Source organism: Schistocerca gregaria, chromosome 4 (genome assembly GCF_023897955.1).
Source record: "Schistocerca gregaria isolate iqSchGreg1 chromosome 4, iqSchGreg1.2, whole genome shotgun sequence".
Classification (NCBI taxonomy): domain Eukaryota; kingdom Metazoa; phylum Arthropoda; class Insecta; order Orthoptera; family Acrididae; genus Schistocerca; species Schistocerca gregaria.
Genome location: NC_064923.1, coordinates 250267705 through 250294667, shown reverse-complemented (window position 1 = coordinate 250294667; position 26963 = coordinate 250267705). Strand labels below are relative to the sequence as shown.

General features: G+C 43.3%; 1 protein-coding gene and 1 pseudogene across 1 annotated transcript in view; one reads left to right on the top strand and one right to left on the bottom strand.

The window, feature by feature from the left end:
• Positions 1-26963, top strand: part of LOC126268054 (carboxypeptidase B-like) — a 169521-nt gene that overhangs the window by 132804 nt on the left and 9754 nt on the right. The window contains exon 8 of the mRNA XM_049973488.1: positions 25772-25856. Coding sequence (XP_049829445.1) covers positions 25772-25856 — 85 coding nt within the window. The remainder of the gene's footprint in view (positions 1-25771; positions 25857-26963) is intronic.
• On the bottom strand, positions 23316-23432 carry LOC126268392 (5S ribosomal RNA; annotated as a pseudogene).

Below are 26963 nucleotides of genomic sequence, written 5' to 3'. Positions count from 1 at the left end.
CCTCACAAAAATCTTCGTTACTCAAGCTACTGCAATACAGCGAGCGCCACTACTGCCAGCTAAATAAAAGATTCAAACTACGGAAGGCACTAACTACTGAGGCACAGTTAGCAAATGACAGATTTTAATAGAGAACAAACAATGTATTTACCTTAATAGTCATAATATATACACTCCTGGAAATGGAAAAAAGAACACATTGACACCGGTGTGTCAGACCCACCATACTTGCTCCGGACACTGTGAGAGGGCTGTACAAGCAATGATCACAGGCACGGCACAGCGGACACACCAGGAACCGCGGTGTTGGCCGTCGAATGGCGCTAGCTGCGCAGCATTTGTGCACCGCCGCCGTCAGTGTCAGCCAGTTTACCGTGGCATACGGAGCTCCATCGCAGTCTTTAACAGTGGTAGCATGCCGCGACAGCGTGGACGTGAACCGTATGTGCAGTTGACGGACTTTGAGCGAGGGCGTATAGTGGGCATGCGGGAGGCCGGGTGGACGTACCGCCAAATTGCTCAACACGTGGGGCGTGAGGTCTCCACAGTACATCGATGTTGTCGCCAATGGTCGGCGGAAGGTGCACGTGCCTGTCGACCTGGGACCGGACCGCAGCGACGCACGGATGCACGCCAAGACCGTAGGATCCTACGCAGTGCCGTAGGGGACCGCACCGCCACTTCCCAGCAAATTAGGGACTCTGTTGCTCCTGGGGTATCGGCGAGGACCATTCGCAACCGTCTCCATGAAGCTGGGCTACGGTCCCGCACACCGTTACGCCGTCTTCCGCTCACGCCCCAACATCGTGCAGCCCGCCTCCAGTGGTGTCGCGACAGGCGTGAATGGAGGGACGAATGGAGACGTGTCGTCTTCAGCGATGAGAGTCGCTTCTGCCTTGGTGCCAATGATTGTCGTATGCGTGTTTGGCGCCGTGCAGGTGAGCGCCACAATCAGGACTGCATACGACCGAGGCACACAGGGACAACACGCGGCATCATGGTGTGGGGAGCGATCTCCTACACTGGCCGTACACCTCTGGTGATCGTCGAGGGGACACTGAATAGTGCACGGTACATCCAAACTGTCATCGAACCCATCGTTCTACCATTCCTAGACCGGCAGGGGAACTTGCTGTTCCAACAGGACAATGCACGTCCGCATGTATCCCCTGCCACCCAACGTGCTCTAGAAGGTGTAAGTCAACTACCCTGGCCAGCAAGATCTCCGGATCTGTCCCCCATTGAGCATGTTTGGGACTGGATGAAGCGTCGTCTCACGCGGTCTGCACGTCCAGCACGAACGCTGGTCCAACTGAGGCGCCAGGTGGAAATGGCATGGCAAGCCGTTCCACAGGACTACACCCAGCATCTCTACGATCGTCTCCATGGGAGAATAGCAGCCTGCACTGCTGCGAAAGGTGGATATACACTGTACTAGTGCCGACATTGTGCATGCTCTGTTGCCTGTGTCTATGTGCCTGTGGTTCTGTCAGTGTGATCATGTAATGTATCTGACCCCAAGAATGTGTCAATAAAGTTTCCCCTTCCTGGGACAATGAATTCACGGTGTTCTTATTTCAATTTCCAGGAGTGTATATCAGTTCGTGACACCAATTCTTACAAATTTCAAAACTCCGCCATCTCTCTCCCCACGTCCACCACTGCTGGCGGCTCACCTCCAACTGCGCAACGCTACGCGCTGTTAGCATCCAGCTGCCGCTGCCCAACACTACAATGGCAGACAACAATGCAAACTAAACACAGACTGCGCACGGCACAGCCAGTGATTTTTATACAGAGCGCTACGTGGCGGCGGCGTTACCAATAAAAAAACCTAAACAGCTTACTTACACAGGTTACGTATTTATGAAATGGTAGACCATGCAGATATTTACAAGACACATTCTGATGATGCCCACATAAGAACTCCTCGAAATTTGCTACCAATCTACAATAGAATTCATTCTAAATAATGAAAACTAAATGTCGGTTACACGATAAATCACGCAAATATAAAGGCTATACATTCAACTAAATACCTAGGGATTAGACTTACGAATAGCAAATTGGAAATATCACATAGATAACGTACTGGGAAAAGCAAATAAAAGCTTATGATTTATTGGCTGTATACTCAGAAAACGCTACAGATCTGGTAAAGAGACTGCTTGACTGCGATTGTCCGCCTGCTTCTGAAGTGTCGCTGTGCGGTATGGGATTCACATCAGACAGAATTGACGGAGGACATCGAAAAAGTTTAAAGAAGGACAGCTCTATTTTTGATGTCGTAAAATAGGGGAAAGAGCGCCAATGACACAATACGCGAATTAGGATAGCAATCGTTAAAACGAAGGCGTTTTTCGTTTGCGGCAAAACCTTGTCATGAAACTTCAATGTCAGCGTGCGAAAATATTTTGTTGGCGTCCACCTATATAGGGAAAAATTATCGTCATAATAAAATAAGAGAAACCAGAGCTCCTGCGCGCTGTTATAGAGTGAAACTGTAGAAGACAAAGTTCAAATGTGTGTGAAATCTTATGGGACTTAACTGCTAAGGTTATCAGTCCCTAAGCTTTCACACTGTTTAACCTAAATTATTCTAAGGACAAACACACACATCCATTGCCGAGGCAGGACTCGAACCAACGCCGGGACCAGCCGCACAGTCCATGACTGCAGCACCCGTAGACCGCTCGGCTAATCCTGCCCTAATCCTGCCCAGCGAAACTGTGGAGAAGGTGGTTTGGTGAATCCTCTGCCAGGAATATTTAATTATGAATTCCAGAGAAATCGTGTAGATGTAGATGTAGTTGTAGATGTAGAGACGCTGCACATCGCGTGTACAAATTACAACCTATATCTGAAAATCATATTGGTTGCAAGGAGAAGCGAAACAATCAGTCACGCTGTGAGAATTGCCATACTCAGGCAGGTCCACACATTAATTGACACCAAATACAGACCAGCTGTACTATATAAAAGTCTTTGCTGTCTTAGTATAGACAAAGTAAGAGCTACAGCTAATCCCATTGTCCAAGATGAGGAGTTAAGCCGGTACGTCACATTACCTACGACCACAAATGAATGGCAGACGAAACGAAGACTTGCTGAATATTTAATGGTGTTAAATGACAGCAGCCACAAAAAGTTCTGTTTTGAGCATTTTACTGGCAATACCGTCAAACAACCTATAATGCGTATCAGATCAGCATCTGGACACGAAGGCATCACAGTCCAAATGATGAAGCTTACTGTTGACCTAGTACTGCCCACCGCAACGCGTGTCTTCAACCACCCCTTAACACAAGTGTCTTCCCTGAGGCATGTAAACAGGGACTTGCCAAGCCACTACCCAAAAATGGCATTGCCACAGTACTCTCTGATTATCAACCAATTCGCATTCTTGGGGAGCTGTCCAAAGCCTTAGAAGACATAGTCCATGACCAGCTAGCCATTCAACCCTTTTACCGGTGTATTCTGTCTGAAACCACGACTGTATTGCTTTTTTTTTTAAGTACCAATGCCTTTAGTGTGAAACCAGAGGAGACAGAGACATCTAATACTACACTGAGGTACTTCTACGAACGTAGTACATTGTCTCAACGTACTGTGGATAATTCAAGGTTTTCGAGAGGATGACGACACAGCGACAGCGCCCGATGCCCAAGGTCGGCGTCGGGTAGAGGTGCTGGCTATTATCCTTGACTCCTGTGGACTCTATTACAAGAGCAATCCCGTCTTTGTTCCTCGCAGTTATTTATTGCGTTCAAAGAAACATTCGGCACAGAGACTGTGCTAGATGATAGTAGGAGATAGTGAAATGCATGTTTTTTTTCGGTGGCCATACTGAGCGGATCGCCGGTAGTGAAAGTAAGGATATCGTACGCTATTGCAATCTAAACTTCAGTTTGTACCATTTCTTTTATGAATAATTTCGAAATGGAATCACTGGGTCAGTATATGGTTTTGATGCAAAACGTATTAAACTTTAGAATCAGATTTAGGTATCATGAATTCAAGGGAGTTTTGAGATGTTGGATTACGTCTAGGAAGAATTCGAATTCGCTTGCAAATGTATTAAATGTAATTTTGGGTGACTGCAATGTTCTAGTGGTTCCAAAGTGAACCAGCTCCTTAAAATAGCTGAGTGTTTACATTCTGCCAGTTCCCGCTTGTAATTGTTGCTTACTGTTATAATAATGGAAAGTTCTGGGATTCAAAGGGCTAGTTACAAACAACCCACTAAACAACTATCAATCAGGCTTCCCTAAACATCGCAGCACAACTTTTGCTGTAATAAAAGTAGCAGACGCCGTGTGGTTTTCAATGGATAGGCAAAAAGCGACTATAATGTGGTTCTTAGACTGTAGCGAAGCGTTTGGAACTGTCAACTTCGGTATTTTACTTGCGAAACTCAGCAGCCAAAATTTCTCTCCAGGAGCAGTGCACTGGTTTCGCTGGTACCTCACACATCACCAACAATATGTCATGTCCGGCACCGTAGAGCAGAAATGAAGACAGAGAGCACCAGGTGTACCCTGGATTCAGTATTGGCTCCTATACTCTTTCCATTACATGTCAATGACGTGTCATCAATTCAGTCTTACTGTATATACCACATGTACGCTAATGACCTTTAGCTGTATGTAAGTGATAAACCAATAAACCTGTAGACGACTATCGAGAATTTCAACACCGATTTGTGTGAATTATAGAAATGGATCGGGAATGTAGGGTTAAAGCTCAATACATCCAAAACTGAAACGGTTCTGGTTGCTCATGCTGGGCTGATTAACCCAGAAAAATCAGGAATCCCTGCCATTTTTAATCCCACATGGATCAAATATCCCCCACGATAAAGTCTAGGAGCAATAATAGATGAAAAACTAAACTGTGCTGCGCAAATAACTGCAATGTTCAAGAAGACATCAGCCTCCCTTCATGCCGTACAAAAGAATACAAAGCTCCTCTCTTTTGGCCTGGAAAAGAAAGTTTTACAAACCGTTATACTTCCAATTGATTATAATATCGTTGCTATCCTGCAAAGTCTTTATCAGCTAAGTTCACAACGTGTGAAAGTGGTGATGAACGCCTGTGTTTTATATAAAAGTGACGTTCAATTCTTTGATCATATTACACCGCCTTAAGCACTGTTATTCCGGCTAGGTGCAGAGAAGCACAGGGTTCCGTGTACTTTGTCTCCCCTACCATCATATCAACGTAAACTGTCTCTCTTATCTCTCCTCGACCTTAACGCTGTTCTCTGAACAACATATCAAAACCACTCGTTCCCACCAGTCTGTCCCACTCCATCATTCAGCCGATTTCTCGAAGTCATTTTCCATAGCAGGAACTAGAGTCTGGAATGACCTCCTGTACACACTCTTCACCCCTTACAGTTAATTTACTAAGTATCCTTCTTTCCAAGCAGAGGTTCATCATTTGAAAAAGAAATCATTAGTAACCAACAGCTGTTTATTATAAAAACTATATGTTTACCGGTTTCTGTCATAGCCCATCATCACGCGACGTAATTTGAAAGCAGGTCAAGTGACAACATATTTCATGTTCCTTCTAGGCTGACATAGTGTGAGTCCACAGTCATTAGTCAAATACAGCACTTACAGTAATAACACAGTGATTAACACTAAGAGGTCTACTTTATGCTGTGTTACTCATACAATTGCTGCATTTGGCTAACGATTGTGGACTTTAACTGACGAACATGAAATGTGCTTTCATTTGATCTGTTTTGACCTTTCATCCTTTAATGATGGTCTGTGACAGAAAGCGATAACATATAGGTTTATAATAAACAATTGATGCTTAATAGTGCATTATTTTAGTTACTTACGCTGTTGGTTGGTACTTAACCAAATCTTCAAATATTCCTTAATTCTCAAAGTTCTTATCTGGTATAACTCTACCTAAATTTCTTTCCCTCAGAAGTCGCTATGTCAGAAAATATCACTTTTGTACTCCTTTAATTATATTTTATAACTGTCACTATCATTATTGTTGTTTTACGTATGAGCCACTATGGACTACAGTTATTTCAACTGTTTCTACTTTCTTTTCTTCCACATGTCTCTAATCGTTTTTTGATGTTTCTGTCTTGTTTCTTCTGTCCAAGTGGCTCCAGTCTTCTTCTTGGGTTTTTCATGGAAACCTTAAGAATCTAATTTCTTTCTGAGTGGCAGTTGTTCCTCAAAATCGTTTGGAGTAATTCAGAGTCCATTCACGGCCCTTCCAACTTCTTTCGACCATGTGTTATCCATTTTTAACTTTCCTGTAGTCTTCTGGGATTCAGCCTTTTGGTATGGCTATAGAAAGCTATTCCACTTTTCCTTTTTGTCTGCAGTTTTTTCACTCTTTCCATAAAGTTCATAATTATGACTTCTTCTTTATTATCATTGCTCCTTAGCAGTTTTCAGTTTTCATTTCTGTGATTTCCAGTGCTCTCTTCACTCATTTTTTCAGTGTTAAACATTGTGCTGCAGAAAGTGCTTATGAGCAAGTTACTGTAGAGTAGTGTCCAAGTTCACCATTGAAGGATATAGTTTTCTCATTATAAACTTTCTTAGGCTTCACACTGTTCTCATCCCTGAAACAGCTCCTTTCTTCGAAATGTCTTTTTGAAATTACTTCTCCTAGGTCCTTGAACTAGTTAGTTCTCTCAAATTCCTCACATTTCGTTTTCATTATCTCGGAGGCTGCCTTAATGTTTGTCATTAATTTGATTTTCCCAAAAATTATTTGTAAACCTGCTTTTTCAATTTGTTCTTTCGGCAATTCTGTTTGTCTACTGGCTGGTTTCACTGACTCCGTAAAAACAGCAGGGACATCTGCAAAAGTTAAACAGTCTATTTGTAACTTCCTATCAGATTAAAAGTGTGTGCCGGCGTGCTTGGGTGGCTCAGTTGCGAACGATTTCTGTTGGTGTCCTTTTTACTGTAACGTCAGTGACATATGCGGTGATTCCGCATTCTGTTGTTAGAAGAACTACTGGACACACCTTTTGTTAGTGGATTCGGTAGAATGTTACTGTTCTGCCCAAACTGTGCTAATGCTCTTGTGGTGCAGGACGGTATACAGTCATATAGATTTTGTTGTGCAACATGTCCGTACTCCTACGATATAATATATCGTATATCTAATCGCGTACATCCAAAACTAAAGGAAGTTGATGATGTACTTGGAGGAGCTGCAGCTTGGGAAAACGTAGATTCTACTGAGGAACGTTGTCCTAAATGTTCTAATCCAAGAGCTTATTTCATGCAGATTCAAACAAGATCAGCAGATGAGCCTATGACTACTTTCTACAAATGTTGTAATCCTGTGTGTGGTCATCGCTGGCGAGATTAACCACACTTACATTGTTATAAATATGCAGCAAAATAAAATTTGGAAGGAAGCCAGTCTTTTACTATTTTACTAGTGCATAAAGGTGTCTTTTTGTGGTGTAATGTCATGGTTGATCCATATGGAATGGTAAATTTAAATCTGCTGCAGTGTTTTAAAAAAATGGAAATTTTGTATATAGCTTATCTACAAAATTGGTTGACCTAATTGTTGCAGGTCTAAAAATTAATACAAGGAACACACTTCATTGAAGATATAGAGTGGATCACAATGCTGGTTCGAATTCTTTCCTTACTTTTAGAATTTTGTAGTTTGTGTAATTCTTGATGCATTGACAGTTTGTTGGCAATGATGTCAATATCAGCTCTTAGCAATGGAAATTGCTGAAAGTGTCTATGGAAAGCACAGTGGCCATTTGTGGAAATCCCACATGTTGTAATATGGCATACGGTTATACAGTACTTATGAAGTTATCTGCAATAAATACAAAATTATCCTGTTATCCTTGAGTCACTTCATGAGGTCAGTACCTGGTGTGTATCACATTAAAGCTGAGACTATTTAGACATTACCCTGAACAGTCTATATAGGCTATTTGCCACTGAACTACTGAGAGTTCTCTAGCAGTCTACACAGATTAGAGGATGTTTTCTTATTGACTTAGTTTGACATTTATGTGTAGCATTGTTTTTGGCATTATGGAGGAGGAAACTCTCTCTTTCCAAATAGGTTCTATATAGTAACTGTTAGCAGCAAAGCTAAAGTAAATGAATCCACATAGGAAGTTCAGTGTGTCAGTTAGATGCCTTTTTATATGGAAAGTTGAACTTTGATTGTAAGAGTGAAATATGTAACTGTACAAATATTCAGGACATTGCCTTGTAAGCATTTCTTCTGGAAATGTAAAGAATTTAAGAGCATTTTCTTCAAATGTTCATCAGAGTTGGTGGTGGATTAAACAAAACTTTGTTATTGAGACGGTCGGTTCATAAATTCACTGTGTGTAAACCAGATGTTTATGTACTTTCACATGTCTTATTTGCAGTATTTGTATTCCTAAAAAAACACATTGAAGGCAAGGCTGGCTGAAGTTGTTTAAAATGCTTAAAAGCACCTGGGATCTTGTGCACGGGTGTAGCAGAAATTTCTGTAATGGTAAAAAATGGTAGTTGCTTGGTATTTTGCTATCAGTTGTCCTGAGAGGTCTGAAATAAATTTCTTGTTGGAGACAGTAAAAAAAAAAAAAAAAAAAAAAAAAAAAAAAAAAAAAAGTTGGTAGAGCGCTTTCCCGCGAAAGGAAAAGGTCCCGAGTTCGAGTCTCGGCCCAGCAACAATTTTAATCTGCCAGGAAGTTTCATATCAGCGCACACTCCGCTGCAGACTGAAAATCTTATTCTGGAGTCTATTTGTAGGTTGACCCTGTTGTAACCTAATGTAACGTTCTCACTGATTTGACTTTCTCCTAATGACATTCTACAGTCTCTCATGCCTTTTCCTAAACACAGTCAAGAACGGCGGTGGGAGGCCATCTTTCGGTTTGACACAAATTTTGATCTCAAAACTTGAAGGAATTTCACCTGTCAATTTCACTTTAGTGTGGGTGTTGGTGTTTGCTTAATTAGAGTTGTAGTTTTACTAACATAATAGTAGTACCACTGTATTAACATGATTACTTTTTAGTCAGCACTGTTATCCCCATTGTCTTTTGATACATTTAGATCATTTTAACTTTGCTAATAACATTTTATAACTTTTCATCATAATAAAATTGTTGTAATTTTGTGAGTAATTGTGATGTAACAAAATACTGTATGCGTGAAACACTGGCTCTATCTAAGAGAGCGTCTAATGGTAAAATAAAAACAAAAACGTATCGGCTGGGACATATATTGTGAAGAAACCGTGCGCAATGAAGAGTCATCAGAGGAAAGATAGCAAGGAAGAGAGAGAGAGAGAGAGAGATACCCAACACACATTGCTCTCTGGCTCCAGCTGCTTGTCGTCTGGGTCCACTTTCAAGTAGGGCACGATGTGATGACCGCCGAGGTCAACACAGATATGGTACCCCCGCGCCACGTTCAGGTATACATTCCCTGTTCCTGTAGCATCCGCGCCAGTAGGTCTTTCTGGGGTGCCACACGGTTCCTGTAAAACAAAGATTTCAAGTAACCCCACAGGTTCTAGTCTACAGGGCTCAAGTCGGGAGAACGCACAGGCCAAACAATCGGCCCATCGCGACTCACCCACTGTTGCCAAAATCGTTGGTCCAGATCATATGGGAAAATGAGTGACATGTAAACTAACCTGCAGCGGGCATGGTACATCATGAGATCCGTGAATGACGTACGTGATGCCCTAATCAGCGGCGCCACAAATTCTGGGATCTGAATGTGTTTTGTTGTTTTTTCGTGTAATGGGAAGACGGTACCTTTCCGGATATGAGTTTCTATGCTATACTTAATTGTATTGGCCCCTACTGCAAGTCTCCAACGTCTCTAAAGAAAATTTTGTTACACATCGTCTTTTACAGGCTGGCTACAACGAAAGTCTGAGGAGTGTTCCGAGGTACGAACTTACCGACAAAAGAAGAGGGAGGACTGTGATGTCTAAAGTGAATGTGTGTGACTTTGACCTTATGCATAAACAATTAACTCGTTGCTGCATCTCTCCCGGGGGAGATGCTTTTTAAGAAAGAATGAGACAGAGGTAAACAAGAACAAGGATTTAATACGACCACAGTAGAGAGATTTAATAACTAAGAAAAAATCTTCTGAATAAAAAATAATACAACTCCTCAGACACTAAAAGGGATACGCCTGGAAAACACATTGAATAAACGTAAAGGGACTTCTTTAAAATATAAATCTACTTTTCATTCCCTCTCCTGAAGGACTATGGGCGGAGAACTTGAAAGCGTCTACCTCTATTCGGTCTTAGCATGACATATTTTATTACTTTTTGTTTTCTTTATTGATAATTTTCTTAGAGCTAAAACTTACATCTGTTCTTGATATACATTTTAACATATTGTTCTCGGGTTTTCGTGTTTGATATAGCACAATAAAAATATAGCTACATAGGTATATATAGTTGTGCAATGATTATCTTTTTTGTGAATGTAAAGGTATATATATAGAACAACAAAAACATAAGAACATAGACCAATCTTGATTACAGAAACATTTGGGTTTGTTTACAAAATAAATATATTAATACTATATAGAGTAAAATTAAATGATAAAACTTGTATTGAAAGTACGAATTGGATTCGTACGAAATGTATAAAAAGTATAAAAAGGTGAATGACCGGATCTGTGTTAGCTGTTACCTACAGCTATACAATTTCTTGGACTTTCGAGACTCCGGAATACAGTATCTTGGAGTTTGGAAACGGTTTGTTAGGTGTTGTAGTTTTGGTGGAGTATGCAAGTTAATGTGGCTGAGAATCATTCATCACAGTCACCGAGAGATAATGTTTGATCAGGGTCCAAATCCAGTGCCAGGAGGTGCGATGGTGTCTCTTTTGCTGTGTTCATAATCTGTGCTGAAAGTTCATGGTTGTAAGACTATGCCACTTTTAATCCCTAACGACACGGAGGTTGAGCGTTGGGAGTAGTTGGTACATCTCGGGATGTCGCTGGGAAGTCGTAGGTCCTGGCGTAGTTGCTTCCAACTGGGCTCTCATTGATGGGCTGCTAAGGGCAGGCGCACGAATTGGCCCAGAGCTCCGTTGGAGCGATATGTCCCTGGCACGGGGGACCTCTGGTGACGCTTGTGTTGCCATCTGTCGTCCTTGTTGTGATCAACGCAGTCCGAGGAGGCAACGCCTTGTACGTAGGCAAACCTGTGATGCTTGAGCGTCTGAAGGGATGCCGATCACATTAGGTGAACGGCGGGTACTTGCACTCGTATTTTCAAAATAAGATAAACATTAAAGTTAACTTTGGATTATCCATTTTTCATACTGATATTGTGTAATGTTGATTGGAAACCTGACTGTGATTGCATTTTGTTGGGGTGTACAGCCATTGTTAAGAAGAGATGGAGTCTATAAATGTGAGCCCTACTTCAACTCAAACTGTTATATGTTTAAATTTTGATGAACTTTGGTGGTAAATACTACTATACAGCTTACAAGGTGTCTTAATTTAATTAATAAATTGCTTACAGCAACATGTTGTGTCTACGCTGAACCTGTGGTTTACAGATTCGGCAGTACCTGTCAGACCTGGCTTCAAGCTACCCCAGCCTGGTGTCCGTGGAGACCATTGGGCAGAGCTTCGAGGGACGGCCCATAGACATGATCAAGATTTCATCCGGTGGGGACGGCACCCGTCCAGTAATCCTGATCGACGCGGGCATCCACGCCAGGGAGTGGATCGCACCAGCGGCCGCCCTCTACGTCATCAACCAGCTGGTTGAGAATGCAGCCGAGAGCGCGCTCACAGCCAGCGTCGACTGGCACATCATACCAGTTCTCAACCCTGATGGCTACGAGTACACGTTCACAACGGTAATGTTTGACACTTACTACCTGCATTACTGACCTTGCTGTTATCCTACAGGATGTGTAGCGAATGGGTCACAGATTTCAAAATTAAATACCTGGAAAACGAAGATAGACAGACAAGCGCATCAAAACTGTAAGTTTGTTGTAAAATCTGTAAAAATGTTGTACGGTATTTCGAAAAGCTGCCAATATAAGTCGATGTATTCACGATATGTAGTGCCTATAAATAGTGCGCCGCAGGTAAGAGGAATCAGTTCCACCGTTGAACCGTAGATGGAGGTTAGCGTACCGAAGGAAGAGATTGGAAATCATTTATTCCATCGAACAGCGTGTTTTTCTGGCTGTGGAATACTACCACGGATTGGAACACAGCCCTAATACTACAAGACGCGGTTTTCAGACACAATTTAATGTTTCAAAATGATACCATACGAAAACCATTCGCAAGCTATTCACCAAATTCCAACGGACACACACCGTGGCTAATGAACTAGCGGGGAATATTGACCCCAGACAAACTGTATTTACTCCTGAAAATGTCAACGTGGTTTGTGGAATTATTCAGAAATGTCCAAGAAAATTTCCGCAGAGACTGAGCTGAAGCGTTCCAGCATGGATTGAATATTCAAACAGAGCTTCCGTCTGTTTCCATTCAAAATCCAAAGCCACCAGGTTATACCCATAAGAGCTGTGTGGCAGAGAGCTGACTTGGAGAACCTGGTTCTCACAATAATGTGATAATGAAAGATTTGGTGTTGGCTGCAGCTGGTTCACAGATTAACCGCACTTCAAGATGAATGTAGTCTTGAATAAAAAAACAGAATGACTTTAGGGTTCGCAAATGCCCATTTGTGTGTAACGAAACCACTGAATTCTTCCAAAGTTACTGTTTTGGCTGCCTTGGAGGATCGACCAGGCACTTAGTGATAAATGCAGGATGGGGCCATACCACAACACACTGAACAGGTGTTTCGATTTCTTCATAACTACTTTGTGAATAGTTGTTGTTATTGTTGTTGTGGTCTTCAGTCCTGAGACTGGTTTGATGCAGCTCTCCATGCTACTCTATGCTGTGCAAGCTTCTTCATCTCCTAGTACCTACTGCAACCTACATCCTTCTGAATCTGCTTAGTGTATTCATCTCTTGGTCTCCCTCTACGATTTTTATCCTCCACGCTGCCCTCCAATACTAAATTGCTGATCCCTTGATGACTCAGAACATGTCGTACCAACCGATCCCTTCTTCTGGTCAAGTTGTGCCACAAAATTCTCTTCTCCCCAATCCTATTCAATACTTCCTCATTAGTTATGTGATCTAACCATGTAGTTACAGCGTTGAATGATTGAAAAATTACTGGCGAAGGGATGGATTGGTCTCTATATTCACCCAATCAGCCTTCTTATGACTGCATTTTGTGGGACAAATTGGAAATGTCTCTCTACCGGAAACATCCCACCTCGATGGACGAGGTGGACCAGCGATCTGTTTGGCATCTGAATCCATTTGCGTTGACACGCTGTTTGATGAAGTGGTAAATTTCATCGTTAGTTTGCGCCTTCTCCATACTGCGAGTGGTGGACGCTTCGAAAACACTGTGATGTGATTCCAAAGCCTGCTTCCCTAATTTGCTGGGAAGTGGTGGTGCGGTCCCCTACGGCACTTCTTATGATCCTACGGTCTTGGCATGCATCCGTGCGTCGCTGCGGTCCGGTCCCAGGTCGACGGGCACGTGCACCTTCCGCCGACCACTGGCGACAACATCGATGTACTGTGGAGACCTCACGCCCCACGTGTTGAGCAATTCGGCGGTACGTCCACCCGGCCTCCCGCACGCCCACTATACGCAACTGCACATACGGTTCACGTCCACGCTGTCGCGGCATGCTACCAGTGTTAAAGACTGCGATGGAGCTCCGTATGCTACGGCAAACTGGCTGACACTGACGGCGGCGGTGCACAAATGCTGCGCAGCTAGCGCCATTCGACGGCCAACACCGCGGTTCCTGGTGTGTCCGCTGTGCCGTGCGTGTGATCATTGCTTGTACAGCCCTCTCGCAGTGTCCGGAGCAAATATGGTGGGTCTGACACAGCGGTGTCAATCTGTTCTTTTTTCCATTTCCAGGAGTGTATATCGTATTAAGTGAATGCAGAAACATTAGCACAATGAGAGGACAGCGATAAGCAGAACACACGTTGAGGCCTGCCCATTCTCCGATCAGCTGTTGCTGTGGCAGAGGTCCTGTAAAAACCGAGAGGTCGGTCGCTCTGTATTTCTCACCCAGTTACAGAGATGATATTTCTCCTTTTGATGGGATTCCAATCGGCTACTTCCGCTTTGGTAATCTCCCTGTTACAATGAATCAAAGATCGGCGCCACAGTAAGGGGTGAAAACATAGTAAAATTTCAGTACGCGAAATTCTTACAGGCCAATTGTTTTTATGTGGAGCCGGCCGAGGTGGCCGCGCGGTTCTAGGCGCTACAGTCTGGAACCGCGCGACCGCTACGGTCACAGGTTCGAATCCTGCCTCGGGCATGGATGTGTGTTATGTCCTTAGGTTAGTTAGGTTTAAGTAGTTCTAAGTTCTAGGGGACTGATGACCTCAGAAGTTAAGTTCCATAGTGTTCAGAGCCATTTGAGCCTTTTTTTCTATGTGGTTTCGGAAAATCTCTAGCCTCATGTAAACTAGAGTATATAATTTTACAAAAAACGTTTATAGCGGGTTTATAACGTATAAGTGACGCTAGTCATTTACAGTAGCGCTGGAGTTTCACCCCATCGAGAAAATGAGACAATGGACAATTACTCTGATTCGTAAACTGAGCTTTAGCCGCATCATACGTAACGTGAGTGATCGCACAGTTAAGTTGCAATGAACAACGTGTAATCAGTATTATATTATAAAAGTAAGGATACAATGTGCGTGCCGCTAAAGCTCAGAAACTAGTCTCGGTACGATCAAGGAAGGTATATGGTGTGGTAGCCCTCTATCCCCCATCCATGGAGAAGGTTTCCGTTTTTATCTAAAGGGCATGCTTTTCAAGGTATAAGGGCTGGAGGGATAGGAAGTTGCGCCTTCTAGAAATTTCTAGAACATTCCAGAACGTTCGAGAGTACTCGAGATCATTACATAACATTCAAGAGTATTTGAGAGCATTCACAATATTCCAGAATGTTCTGGAATGTCCCACAATGACCAGGGACGTTCGGGAATAGTCTGGAACATTCGGGCAGATTCCACAATGTTCGGGAACATCCCGAAACATCCCACATCGTTGTTGAACATTCCAGAATGTTGTGGAATGTTCTGGAACATTGTGGGCCATTCGAAGACATTTTAGTATGTTCTTTCGCCACTCGTGGGGCTACCTATTGCTAGGGTTATGTCAAGCAAGACCCGTCATGGATTCGAACGTCAGCTGGTTATCAGACACGAAGGGAGGAACGAAAAAAGTAGTGCAGTGAGTGAATAAAAACTAACAGTAAAGTTCGAGTAGTCAAAGTGAAACAGTGACTGAGTATAAATCGAAAATAAAGTGTGACAAGTGTATAAAATGTACTTGTATTTGTTAATAAAAAGTTGATTTGGTTTATATTTTAGACAATGCCAGTTCTGAAGCAAAACGGCGAAAACAAGAAGAGCAATGATAAAACGGAACAGACGAAGAGCGCGGAGCATATTTAAGTTCCCAACGAACGATAATAAGCACTGTGAGAAGCAGAGAAACCGAAGAATAACGAAATGAACGGACTGAAGAATCAAGAATTGAGACACTATCTTATAATGGAAGACTGAGAACTCAAGCTAGATATGAAAATATCACCCTACGAGAAGCGCGGACGTTGACAAATAAACAGTACAACCTAACAAATGAAGCATTTGTCTACGACCCGACGAAAGAAAATAAACACAAACACGTCGTAATCGTAAAAATGGATATCATCAGCCAATTTTGCAATGCGAAAAACTTCAGGAGAGAAATACCACCATGCCGTTGCATGACTCGAAAAATTCGATTACTACCACTGGAAGCACCTCCGCAGGAATTTTTGCTTTACATGACCGGGAAACTCCAGCATCAAAACACTTTCTTCAAACTATAAAAGCTTACTACGAATGTTTCCAAAAGACTACTTTCGGTGTCACTTCGGTCAACACTACAGAGATTAAATCGATTGCGTATTTCCATCCAAGGACAAAACTGTCTCAACACGGGATCATTACTACCTCTACCCAACGAAGACCATAAATTTCTGCAAGTATATTTCATCGAAAATGGAAAAACATAAATTGATCAACGATGCACAAATATCAACGGACTGGGACGAGGAGTAATCCAAGATAGACAGAGTATCTTACACAAATACAGTCGACTGATTCACAAATTCAAAACAGCACTAGACCGAATGATTTCTGATGACTATAAAGTTATAATTCTAGCTGACACAAGGCCATCTGGAGAACACGAACGTCGATTTAATGCACCTCAGATAGAAGAAGTCGACATCGTAATTACGGGTAATGAAACACAAGCCGAGACATAGTCGTACAAAGAAGAGAAAAACAACGCACACACCGCGATGGGACAAGAGGAAATGGGAAATGGACAGAGAGGGGGAGGGGGTAAGAGGAGATAGGATCTAGGGAAGAAGTGGACAGAGAGAGGGGTTTTTCACGATGGCCAGAAAGAGGGGATGGTAGTGGTGATGGACAGGCAACTGGGAGAGGAGGATAGAGGAGGGAGATGAGGCGATAAAAATAGAGGAGGGAGAAGTAGATGGATAGAGAAAGGGGACAACGGAAGATGGACAAAAAATTGCGAAGAGGACATGGAGAGAGAAGATAGAAAAGAAGGAGATGTACAGAGAGAGGGTAAAGGGGAAAATACGCGGTTACAAGAGGAAGGTGGAGATATACAGAGTGAAGGGGATGGAGGAGATTCACTAATAGAAGATTGCAATAAATAAAGACCGGGGCAATGACGGGTTTCTCATCTAGTAAGTAACTAACTGCTAATAGAAACAACGAAAAGTCTGTTAAGGAAGTAATTATTCTAGAGTGAATGTTCATTCTGTAACGACTGCAGCTTAGTAATAATCCTTGCCTGCTACTGTGTAAAATTGGCTTTAATTTCAATGAATACTCATTACAACTCTCTATCATTAAATAGGTAGCATTCGAGAAAGGTGTTAGCATGGTATCAAGTATCATTTTCAGAAAAGACTAAACGAATGGTAATAAAGAATCAGCATTCAAAGCAAGGTGCGAGGATAAGAACAACGTCAGAATTTACCGACTCACAGAGATGGAAATAAATTGCAACATCCTCGTCCTAACATCACGATCCTTATGATTTATAAGACACTTCTTGCAACAACTCCTGCCTTCCCTAAATAATCTTCCAACTTACAAACAGATACAGAAGAGTAATAGGACAAAGAATACGAAATAAGTAAATTCCTCTCATTTTTTCCGTTTGCGTGTCTACTTCCAATTACACTCCCCTCCTTACCTTATCTTCCTTTGCATCCAAAACCCATATCACAAACGAATTCCAAATTGTGGAACTGAAGTACACACAAAAGAAGTAAGAAAAAGTATATTGCATTATTAGCAGCACAGTAACATTATCGGTCCACAGAGTAGCAGAAAACATGTTCTTAGACACAGATTGGTGACACTTGAAATTATGAAGAGTCCACGCCCGAGAAAGTGCCATAGACAGCAGCATCTCAGGCAAGGGCCCGACATAACAAGGATGTAATAAACGATAGAAAAAGTCGAAAGACAAATTAACAATAATTTACAAATTCGAGAACGTGAGCGCCCCAAGTTCTTAAACATCTACAGATCTAGTGAGATGCAAAAACTAAGTGAAATAATTGCTTAAAAATTACCTTTTCATGTCTGTACTGCATATCTTCTGCTACAGAAATCTCTCACTCCATTGCTACGCCTCCCAAAATTAAAATCTCAATCAGATAATTAACTAATATTGAAAACGAGTTCCACAAGGGTAGCAGATAATAAACTGCACAGTGCAAATGCTGTGAAAATAAAGATGAAGACGCTTTGATAACATGTAAAATGATTTTATATATTCATTAAAATACTTCACGTAAAGAAAAATCGCTCAAGCAACAGTTTAAGTTATTCTTCTTAAGTTTATTTCATTCCTCTTAGCATCCAGCAACATCTGAAATTACTATTGTATTTAATTCAGAAGTCCGCCCATATTTCTGTGCTGGTGATGTTTAGTTTATGAGGCGCTCAACTGCGCGGTCATCAGCGCCTGTACAAAGTCCCAATTTTTGTACACTCCAATTTTTTACTCACTCCAATCTAGCCACTTTCACGAATCATGATGATGATGAAATGATGAGGACAACACAAACACCCATTCCCCGGGCAGAGAAAATCCCCAACCCGGCCGGGAATCGAACCCGGGGCACCGTGATCCATGAACAGCAACGTTAGCCACTAGACAACGAGCTGAGGACATCCATATTTGTGTAGTTCCACCACTTGCACATTTTGACACACACTATGTCAGTTGAAAGTGTTGCACTGGCGATTCGGTACCCATTTTGGTTGAAACCTGAATGCAGTCCTGAAAACGATGCAGGCTACATACCTAAAACATATTTTATCCCCGTTTGCGGAAAGCATGTAAGAAAGGTTCAGACCTTCCTAGTGAAATTCCGCAAATACCTAATGTAAAGCTCTTTTTAAATTGTTATATTGTATAAGAATTTAGTTGGCACACCCAAACTTTTCAAACATTTGAGGAGAGAACAAAGCACATTGCGAAAAAAAACATATTTATCATTTATTATTGGTTCTTAAGGTATACGTCATTGCAATATATCTCTGTAATTGCTTTGAATATTACAGGAACGGATGTGGAGGAAGACGCGATCTACAGAATCGAGTACATGCGTAGGTGTCGATGGCAACAGAAATTACGATTTCCATTGGATGGGTAAGAAGAAAATTACGTTTAAAATTTGAGGCTTGTTTTAAGATTTTGTATAGTTATTACTTAAATTTTTTTCAATGCTGGTGAAAAATTGGGGCTCCTCTTGTCGAATTTTCAAGAAATATTATAGATGAATGGTCACTCGCCTCAATGTTATGCCACATTTCAACTGTGGAGATTCTGCTCTTGTTATGTCACCATCTATAACTTCATCAGATTATTTTTTAAGATTTGCAGTTAGTTTATGATCTACGTTAACTTGAAATTGTTGTGGATGCAAACAATGACTTTTTCAGTACATAAACAACGTTGTGAAATTTCACATGATATCCGTCACACGTGTTTCAGAGTCTGGAGCCAGTTCATTTCCCTGCAGTGAGACGTACGCCGGCCCTGAAGCGTTTTCCGAGTCTGAAACCAGGTCTCTGAGGGACCATGTCCTGGCAGACAGCAGCCGCATCCAGCTTTACCTTTCATTCCACAGCTACGGCCCCGTAAGTGACCAAAAGACCCTTATATAACAATACTGTACGAGGGCTGTTAGTAAATAAACCTCCGATTTTTTGAAAAAGGAAGAAGTTGAAAATTTTTTATATCCAAACTGGACTTAGATATTGAGATTACTTCTCCACATCTATACTCCGCTAGCAACCTTACGGTGTATGGCGGAGCGTGAACCAGTGTCACTTCCCCGTTTTTCTTTTCCATCGCACAAGGTTGGCGGGAAGGAAAGTTGCTAGTGCCTGTGTACATGGTCAGGATGGTATCATCAGGTGGGCATCCGGGGAGGGAGGGGGAGTGGTTCCCTATACTTAAAAAACTCTAGGATTCAAAGAAAATCCTAGAATTCAAAGAAAAATGGGTTATATTCCCAAGAACTACCACTAAGGGGTACAACATTCACGAAAACTGGCTACGTCTGCGGAGTGAACCGCACGTGCTCCAGGAACTGCATTTCACCCTCAACAGGAAGGGCTGGTGGATACGTATAGAGGGTAAGGAAGTAGACAGGCAAGAGAGCGACCCGATGTTGTGGTCGTTACCTCACCGACGCTCTACCGTACGTCACGTCACGGCACCTGGTCACCATTGACGGGTTTGTGGCAGGAAGTTGGCGTCCCTCACTCAGCAACACCGTGGTTGCTTCCCTATCTCAGGGTAGTAGCGTGTGGGAGCCGCAACAAGTACTGTGGAGCAGTTTACGTAACTGCTGACGCAACTGCCTGAGGTTAAGTTAAAATGATGGAAGCAGAATACAATACAATTTCTTACCATTACTAGCCTTTATCATGTACACTGGTAAGTATCCGTTTGGGCTCGCATCTCTCTAATTTGGGCTTAATGACCTTTTCGCAAGACAGACATAGGAGGAAGCAATATATTGGTTGACTCTTATAGGAATGTAGACACTCAGAACTTTAACAGTGGACTGTAACGTGATGCAGAATGACTTTCTCGCAGCGTCAGCCGATCTCTGTGCGCTTTCGAGCTTGATAACTCAAACTGTAAACAAAACGTGCTGCTCTTCTTTCAAGCCGGCCTCGGTCGCCGAGCGGTTCTAGGCGCTTCAGTCCGGAACCGCGCGACTGCAACGGTCGCTGGTTCGAATCCTGCCTCGGGCATGTATGTGTGTGATGTCCTGAGGTTAGTTAGGTTTAAGACGTTCTAAGTTCTAGGGGACTGATGACCTCAGACGTTAATTCCATGGTGCTCAGAGCCGTTTGAACAATCTTCTTTCAATCTTCTCTGTTCCTCCCATTTGGTACGGATCCCATAACGACGAACAATATTGAAGCATTGTTTGAACGAGTGTTTTGTAAGCCATTTCCTTTGTTGATGATCTACAATTCCTGAGGATTCTTCCGCCTTAAAATGCTCAAATGTGTGTGAAATCTTATGGGACTTAACTGATAAGGTCATCAGTCCCTAAGCTTACACACTACTTAACCTAAATTATCCTAAGGACAAACACACACACCCATGCCCGAGGGAGGACTCGAATCGCCACCGGGACCAGCCGCACAGTCCATGACAGCAGCGCCTAAAACCGCTCGTCTAATCCCGCGCGGCTTTCCGCCTTACTCGCAAATACACTACTGGAAATTGAAATAAGAACAACGTGAATTCATTGTCCCAGGAAGGTGAAACTTCATTGACACATTCCTGAGGTCAGATACATCACATGATCACACTGACAGAACCACAGGCACATAGACACAGGCAACAGAGCATGCACAATGTCGGCACTAGTACAGTGTATATCCACCTTTCGCAGCAATGCAGGCTGCTATTCTCCCATGGAGACGATCGTAGAGATGCTGGATGTAGTCCTGTGAAACGGCTTGCCATGCCATTTCCACCTGGCGCCTCAGTTGGACCAGCGTTCGTGCTGGACGTGCAGACCGCGTGAGACGACGCTTCATCCAGTCCCAAACATGCTCAATGGGGGACAGATCCGGAGATCTTGCTGGCCAGGGTAGTTGACTTACACCTTCTAGAGCACGTTGGGTGGCACGGGATACATGCGGACGTGCATTGTCCTGTTGGAACAGCAAGTTCCCTTGCCGGTCTAGGAATGGTAGAACGATGGGTTCGATGACGGTTTGGATGTACCGTGCACTATTCAGTGTCACCTCGACGATCACCAGAGGTGTACCGCCAGTGTAGGAGATCGCTCCTCACACCATGATGCCGGGTGTTGGCCCTGTGTGCCTCGGTCGTATGCAGTCCTGATTGTGGCTCTCACCTGCACAGCGCCAAACACGCATACGACCATCATTGGCACCAAGGCACAAGCGACTCTCATCGCTGAAGACGACACGTCTCCATTCGTCCCTCCATTCACGCCTGTCGCGACACCACTGGAGGCGGGCTGCACGATGTTGGGGCGTGAGCGGAAGACGGCCTAACGGTGTGTGGGACCGTAGCCCAGCTTCATGGAGACGGTTGCGATGGTCCTCGCCGATACCCCAGCAGCAACAGTGTCCCTAATTTGCTGGGAAGTGGCGGTGCGGTCCCCTACGGCACTGCGTAGGATCCTATGGTCTTGGCGTGCATCTGTGCGTCGCTGCGGTCCGGTCCCAAGTCGACGGGCACGTGCACCTTCCGCCGACCACTGGCGACAACATCGATGTACTGTGGAGACCTCACGCCCCACGTGTTGAGCAATTCGGCGGTACGTCCACCCGGCCTCCCGCATTCCCACTAAACGCCCTCGCTCAAAGTCCGTCAACTGCACATATGGTTCACGTCCACGCTGTCGCGGCATGCTACCAGTGTTAAAGACTGCGATGGAGCTCCGTATGCCACGGCAAACTGGCTGACACTGACGGCGGCGGTGCACAAATGCTGCGCAGCTAGCGCCATTCGACGGCCAACACCGCGGTTCTTGGTGTGTCCGCTGTGCCGTGCGTGTGATCATTGCTTGTACAGCCCTCTCGCAGTGTCCGGAGCAAGTATGGTGGGTCTGACACACCGGTGTCAATGTGTTCTTTTTCCCATTTCCAAGAGTGTAGTTTTATGAGGTCTTTCCACTTCAAATTGCTCCGTACAAATACTCCTGGATATTTTACAGAAGTAACTGCTTCCAGTGAGTGTTCCACAATTTTGTAATCATAGAAAAGGGTCATTTTGTCTGTATATTCACAATACGTTACATCTGTTTATGCTGAGCTGGCCGCGGTGGCGGTGCGGTTCTAGGCGCTGCAGTCCGGCACTGCGGGACTGCTACAGTCTCAAGTTCGAATCCTGCCTCGGGCATGGATGTGTGTGATGTCTTTAGGTTAGTTAGGTTTAAGTAGTTCTAAGTTCTAGGTGACTGATGACCTAAGATGTTAACTCCCATAGCACTCAGAGCCATTTTTTTGTTCATGTTGAGTGGCTGTTGCCACTCCCTGCATCAAGTGTCGAACCTCTGAGCAGTCCAGTCTGTATTTCGCAACAGTTTTCCAGAGTTGAGAGTTCTCTTTACATTACAGCATCATCCGCGAACAGTCTAATGGAACTTCCGACATTATCTACTACATCATTTATATATACCTGTATTGTGAAAAGGAACGGTCCTGTAACACTCCCTCTGAGGCACGCTCGAAGGTACTTTTACGTCTGAAGACTTTTCTCCATTCATAACGACATGCTGTCTTTTGATTTCTAAAAAGTATTCAATTCATCACACTGGTGGCCTGTAGTTCCGTACACACTTATTTTGTTCGTTACGCGGAAGTGCGGAATTACGAGGGTTGGAACTTAAATTTAAAAAAAGCACTCCGTCTTCAGGCCATAAGTGGCCCATCGGGACCATCCGACCGCCGTATCATCTTCTGTTGATGATGCGGATAGGAGGGACGTGTGGTCATCACATCGCTCGCCCAGTGGTTATGATGGTTTTTCTTTGACCGGAGCCGCTACTATTCGGTCGAGTAGCTCCTCAATTGGCATCACGAGGCTGAGTGCACCCCGACAAATGGCAACAGCGCATGGCAGCTGGATGGTCACCCATCCAAGTGCCGACCACGCCCAACAGCGCTTAACTTCGGTGATCTCACGGGAACCGGTGTATCCACTGCGACAAGGCCGTTGCCTTGGAACTTAAATACTGGTAACTATTTATTCACAACCGATACAAAATAGTTACATGTTTGAACCTGTTACTGTCCTCCACAGTAATCAGCAACGTTGTGTAGAAATCCGTTGCCAGCGATGTGGAAGGCTTAGCGGTCTGAAGTTGTGGTGATACTCGTGTACGACTGTGATGGTGTTATCCTAACGCATTACTCAGTCTACGGCAGACCATCAATGCACATTATTGTGCACCTCTTCGTCGAAGTTTCTTGAAAACGAGAGTGGCTTGTGCTTTTCTTCTAATCATTAAGAAGATTTCGTTCTTCAAGAGACCTACGATACACTGCTACTGGAAAAGGGGAGAGTTCTTTCGCAAATTCTGCGTAAAATCGGATTGCTATCCCGTCAGGTCCAGCGATCTTTCCTCCGACATTTTGTCGTTTGTGCAACTGTTTATAGAGGGGAATACAGTGGTGATAAGGTGCTGCAGTCATGGACTGTGCGCCTGGTCCCGGCGGAGGTTCGAGTCCTCCCTCGGGCATGGGTGTGTCTATTTGTCCTTAGGATAATTTAGGTTAAGTAGTGTATAAGCTTAGGGACTGATGACCTTAGCAGTTAAGTCCCATAAGATTTCACGTACATTTGAACAACAGTGGTGATCTTCCTCTGTCAAACAGTTTTGCATAAGACTCTTTTTATGTGTCATTCTTTGTTTCAGTGCCATTGTGGAGTGTTTGGACACATCCCTTCAATCAGTTAACTGATTTAACAAAGGACAGAACTTATCTGTCAAGTTAGTAGCTAGAGTTTTATTTTTGTATTCATTGGACGCTTCGCACGTAGCTAATTTTCACTTCATTTGCCTTTTATTTATTCAAACATTTGTCGTACCGTGACTCCAGCTTATACCTCGATCAAAGAACGGTTCCCCCTGGTGCTTTAGCCAACTTTTGACAGCGTCCTTAAGATCATTGTTCGTCATGTTGAGTATTCAGCCAGTCCTTCATCTTGAGGGGAACATAAAAGTCGCTTGGTGCCAAGTCCCAGCTATAGGACGGCTGTAAAAAATCTCCTCGCCAAAAAGACCGAGTTTTTCCTTTGTTAGATTCGCATTGCCATTAAGGAGAACAATTCCTTCGGTAATCATCCTGCACCGCTTGTTTTGAATTGACCTACATAATTTCGTAAGACTCTCACAATAAGCCTGTGATATCACAATATTCTCAAGCGTGACTGTCATGAAAAAAAAATGGTTCAAATGGCTCTGAGCACTATGGGACTTAACTTCTGAGGTCATCAGTCCCCTAGAACTTAGAACTACGTAAACCTAACTAACCTGAGGACATCACACACATCCATGCCCGAGGCAGGATTCGATCCTGCGACCGTAGCGGTCACGCGGTTCCAGACTGTGGCGCCTAGAACCGCTCAGCCAGACTGTCATGAAATCTGTTGCCAAAAATCGTTAACGATCAGAAAAAGCTGTAACGATCATTTTGCAGTCTATTCGAATACTTAGGGCTAATTGGGACAGTGAATGTGTACCCACTTTCTGGACTGATTCTTAGTTTCAGAACTGAAATACTGCACCCTTCGCTTTCTCCAACACGATTCTCTTCAGAAATTGCTCTTCTTCTTTGTGGTAGCGCTGAACGTCAAGGGCAGGAAGTGAATGACAGAACGTACGTCGCAAATGGTGACAGCTCCAATAACATCGTCCATTTCAATCGCTCAATAGAATCAAATGCATCGGTTTTTAATTGCAAAAACAGGCGCACTTGGTATTTGTCGAGTACAGTGCCATCTACCTCGATTGGAAAACAATGAACCGCACATAGTTTTTGCCTAAGAATCCGAATACGCATTAAAAATTGGGATTTACATTCAAAAATACAAAATTGTCCCCACCCGCACAGGAGGGGCGACTAGGAGGTGGCCAGATGGAGCGCAGACGTAAGTCTCCTTTAACAATATTAACTTTTCATATAGAACTTTTTTTTCGCACGTTGCGTCGTTTTCGAGAAATATAGTTGCTTGAAGTTAAAACAAACATCCTGTGGGTGTAGACATAGATGTAGCTGTAGAGATGCTCTTGTCATTTTCAATGTTATCATATTCCGCGTGCGCTTCCCCAAAGGATGAATAACTTTTTGTTCTCTTTGCAGTATATACTATACCCGTGGAGCTACACTACTGAGATGCCTGATAACTGGGAAACACTGGTGAGCAATTTTTCCTATGTTCATCATTCATATTAAATCATATGTCAGATGTAAACAAAAATAAATAAATTCACAGCGAGATCATTTATCTTTGTATTTTATTACCAAACAACACTCCATTTTTTTTGTCCTCGCAGCAAGCCTTGGGTGACGCGGCCAATGCTGCCCAGGAAGCAGCGGGTGGTCCCACCTACGCAGTTGGAGAGTCCACGGTCATCCTGGGTAAGTACTCTTCTTGCTTTTAGTTTCCTTCAAAAAATGAGACGCGTATGTGATCACTGAGTGCTCGAACAAGCGTATGCTATGAAGGATTGTCGAGTAATTCACCGTTTGCTAGATATTTTAACGAGCAACATCATTTGCATCAGGCTGTTCCTTTAACAGAACAATTTATTAAGGACACCTAGCTAGTTCCACGTGTGCTCAAATGGATGTGGACTCATCCATCTCATAAGTGCATAATAAATATCACAAGCCATACATGGCGTATACTTGCGAGGATGGCACGTTCTCATCCATTTGCTCACTTGATTTTGAGCAAGTGATCTAAACTAACTAGACGTGAAATCCTTCTGGGTTGGCTTTACTTTTACTAAATACCAACATTAGTCCCCACTCCGTTCCGCCGGCTCTAGTTTTCAGGTTTAAAGCTGTCCGCACCTGATTTTTCGCTGATATCCAGTTGGATATCTCACTAGGGGTAAGATAGATACTGCCTACACGAAAATTAAAGAGACCTTTAGAGAAAAGAGAACCACTTGTATGAATATCAAGAGCTCAGATGGAAACCCAGTTCTAAGCAAAGAAGGGAAAGCAGAAAGGTGGAAGGAGTATATAGAGGGTCTATACAAGAGCGGTGTACTTGAGGACAATATTATGGAAATGGAAGAGCATGTAGATGAAGATGAAATGGGAGATATGATACTGCGTGAAGAGTTTGACAGAGCACTGAAAGACCTGAGTCGAAACAAGGCCCCGGGAGTAGACAACATTCTATTAGAACTACTGACGGCTTTGGGAGAGCCAGTCCTGACAAAACTCTTCCATCTGGTGAGCAAGATGTATGAGACATGCGAAATACCCTCAGACTTCAAGCAGAATATAATAATTCCAATCCCAAAGAAAGCACCTGTTGACAGATGTGAAAATTACCGAACTATCAGTTTAATAAGTCACAGCTGCAAAATACTAACACGAATTCTTTACAGACGAATGGAAAAACTAGTAGAAGCCGACCTCGGGGAAGATCAGTTTGGATTCCGTAGAAATACTGGAACACGTGAGACAATACTGACCCTACGGCTTATCTTAGAAGCTAGATTAAGGAAA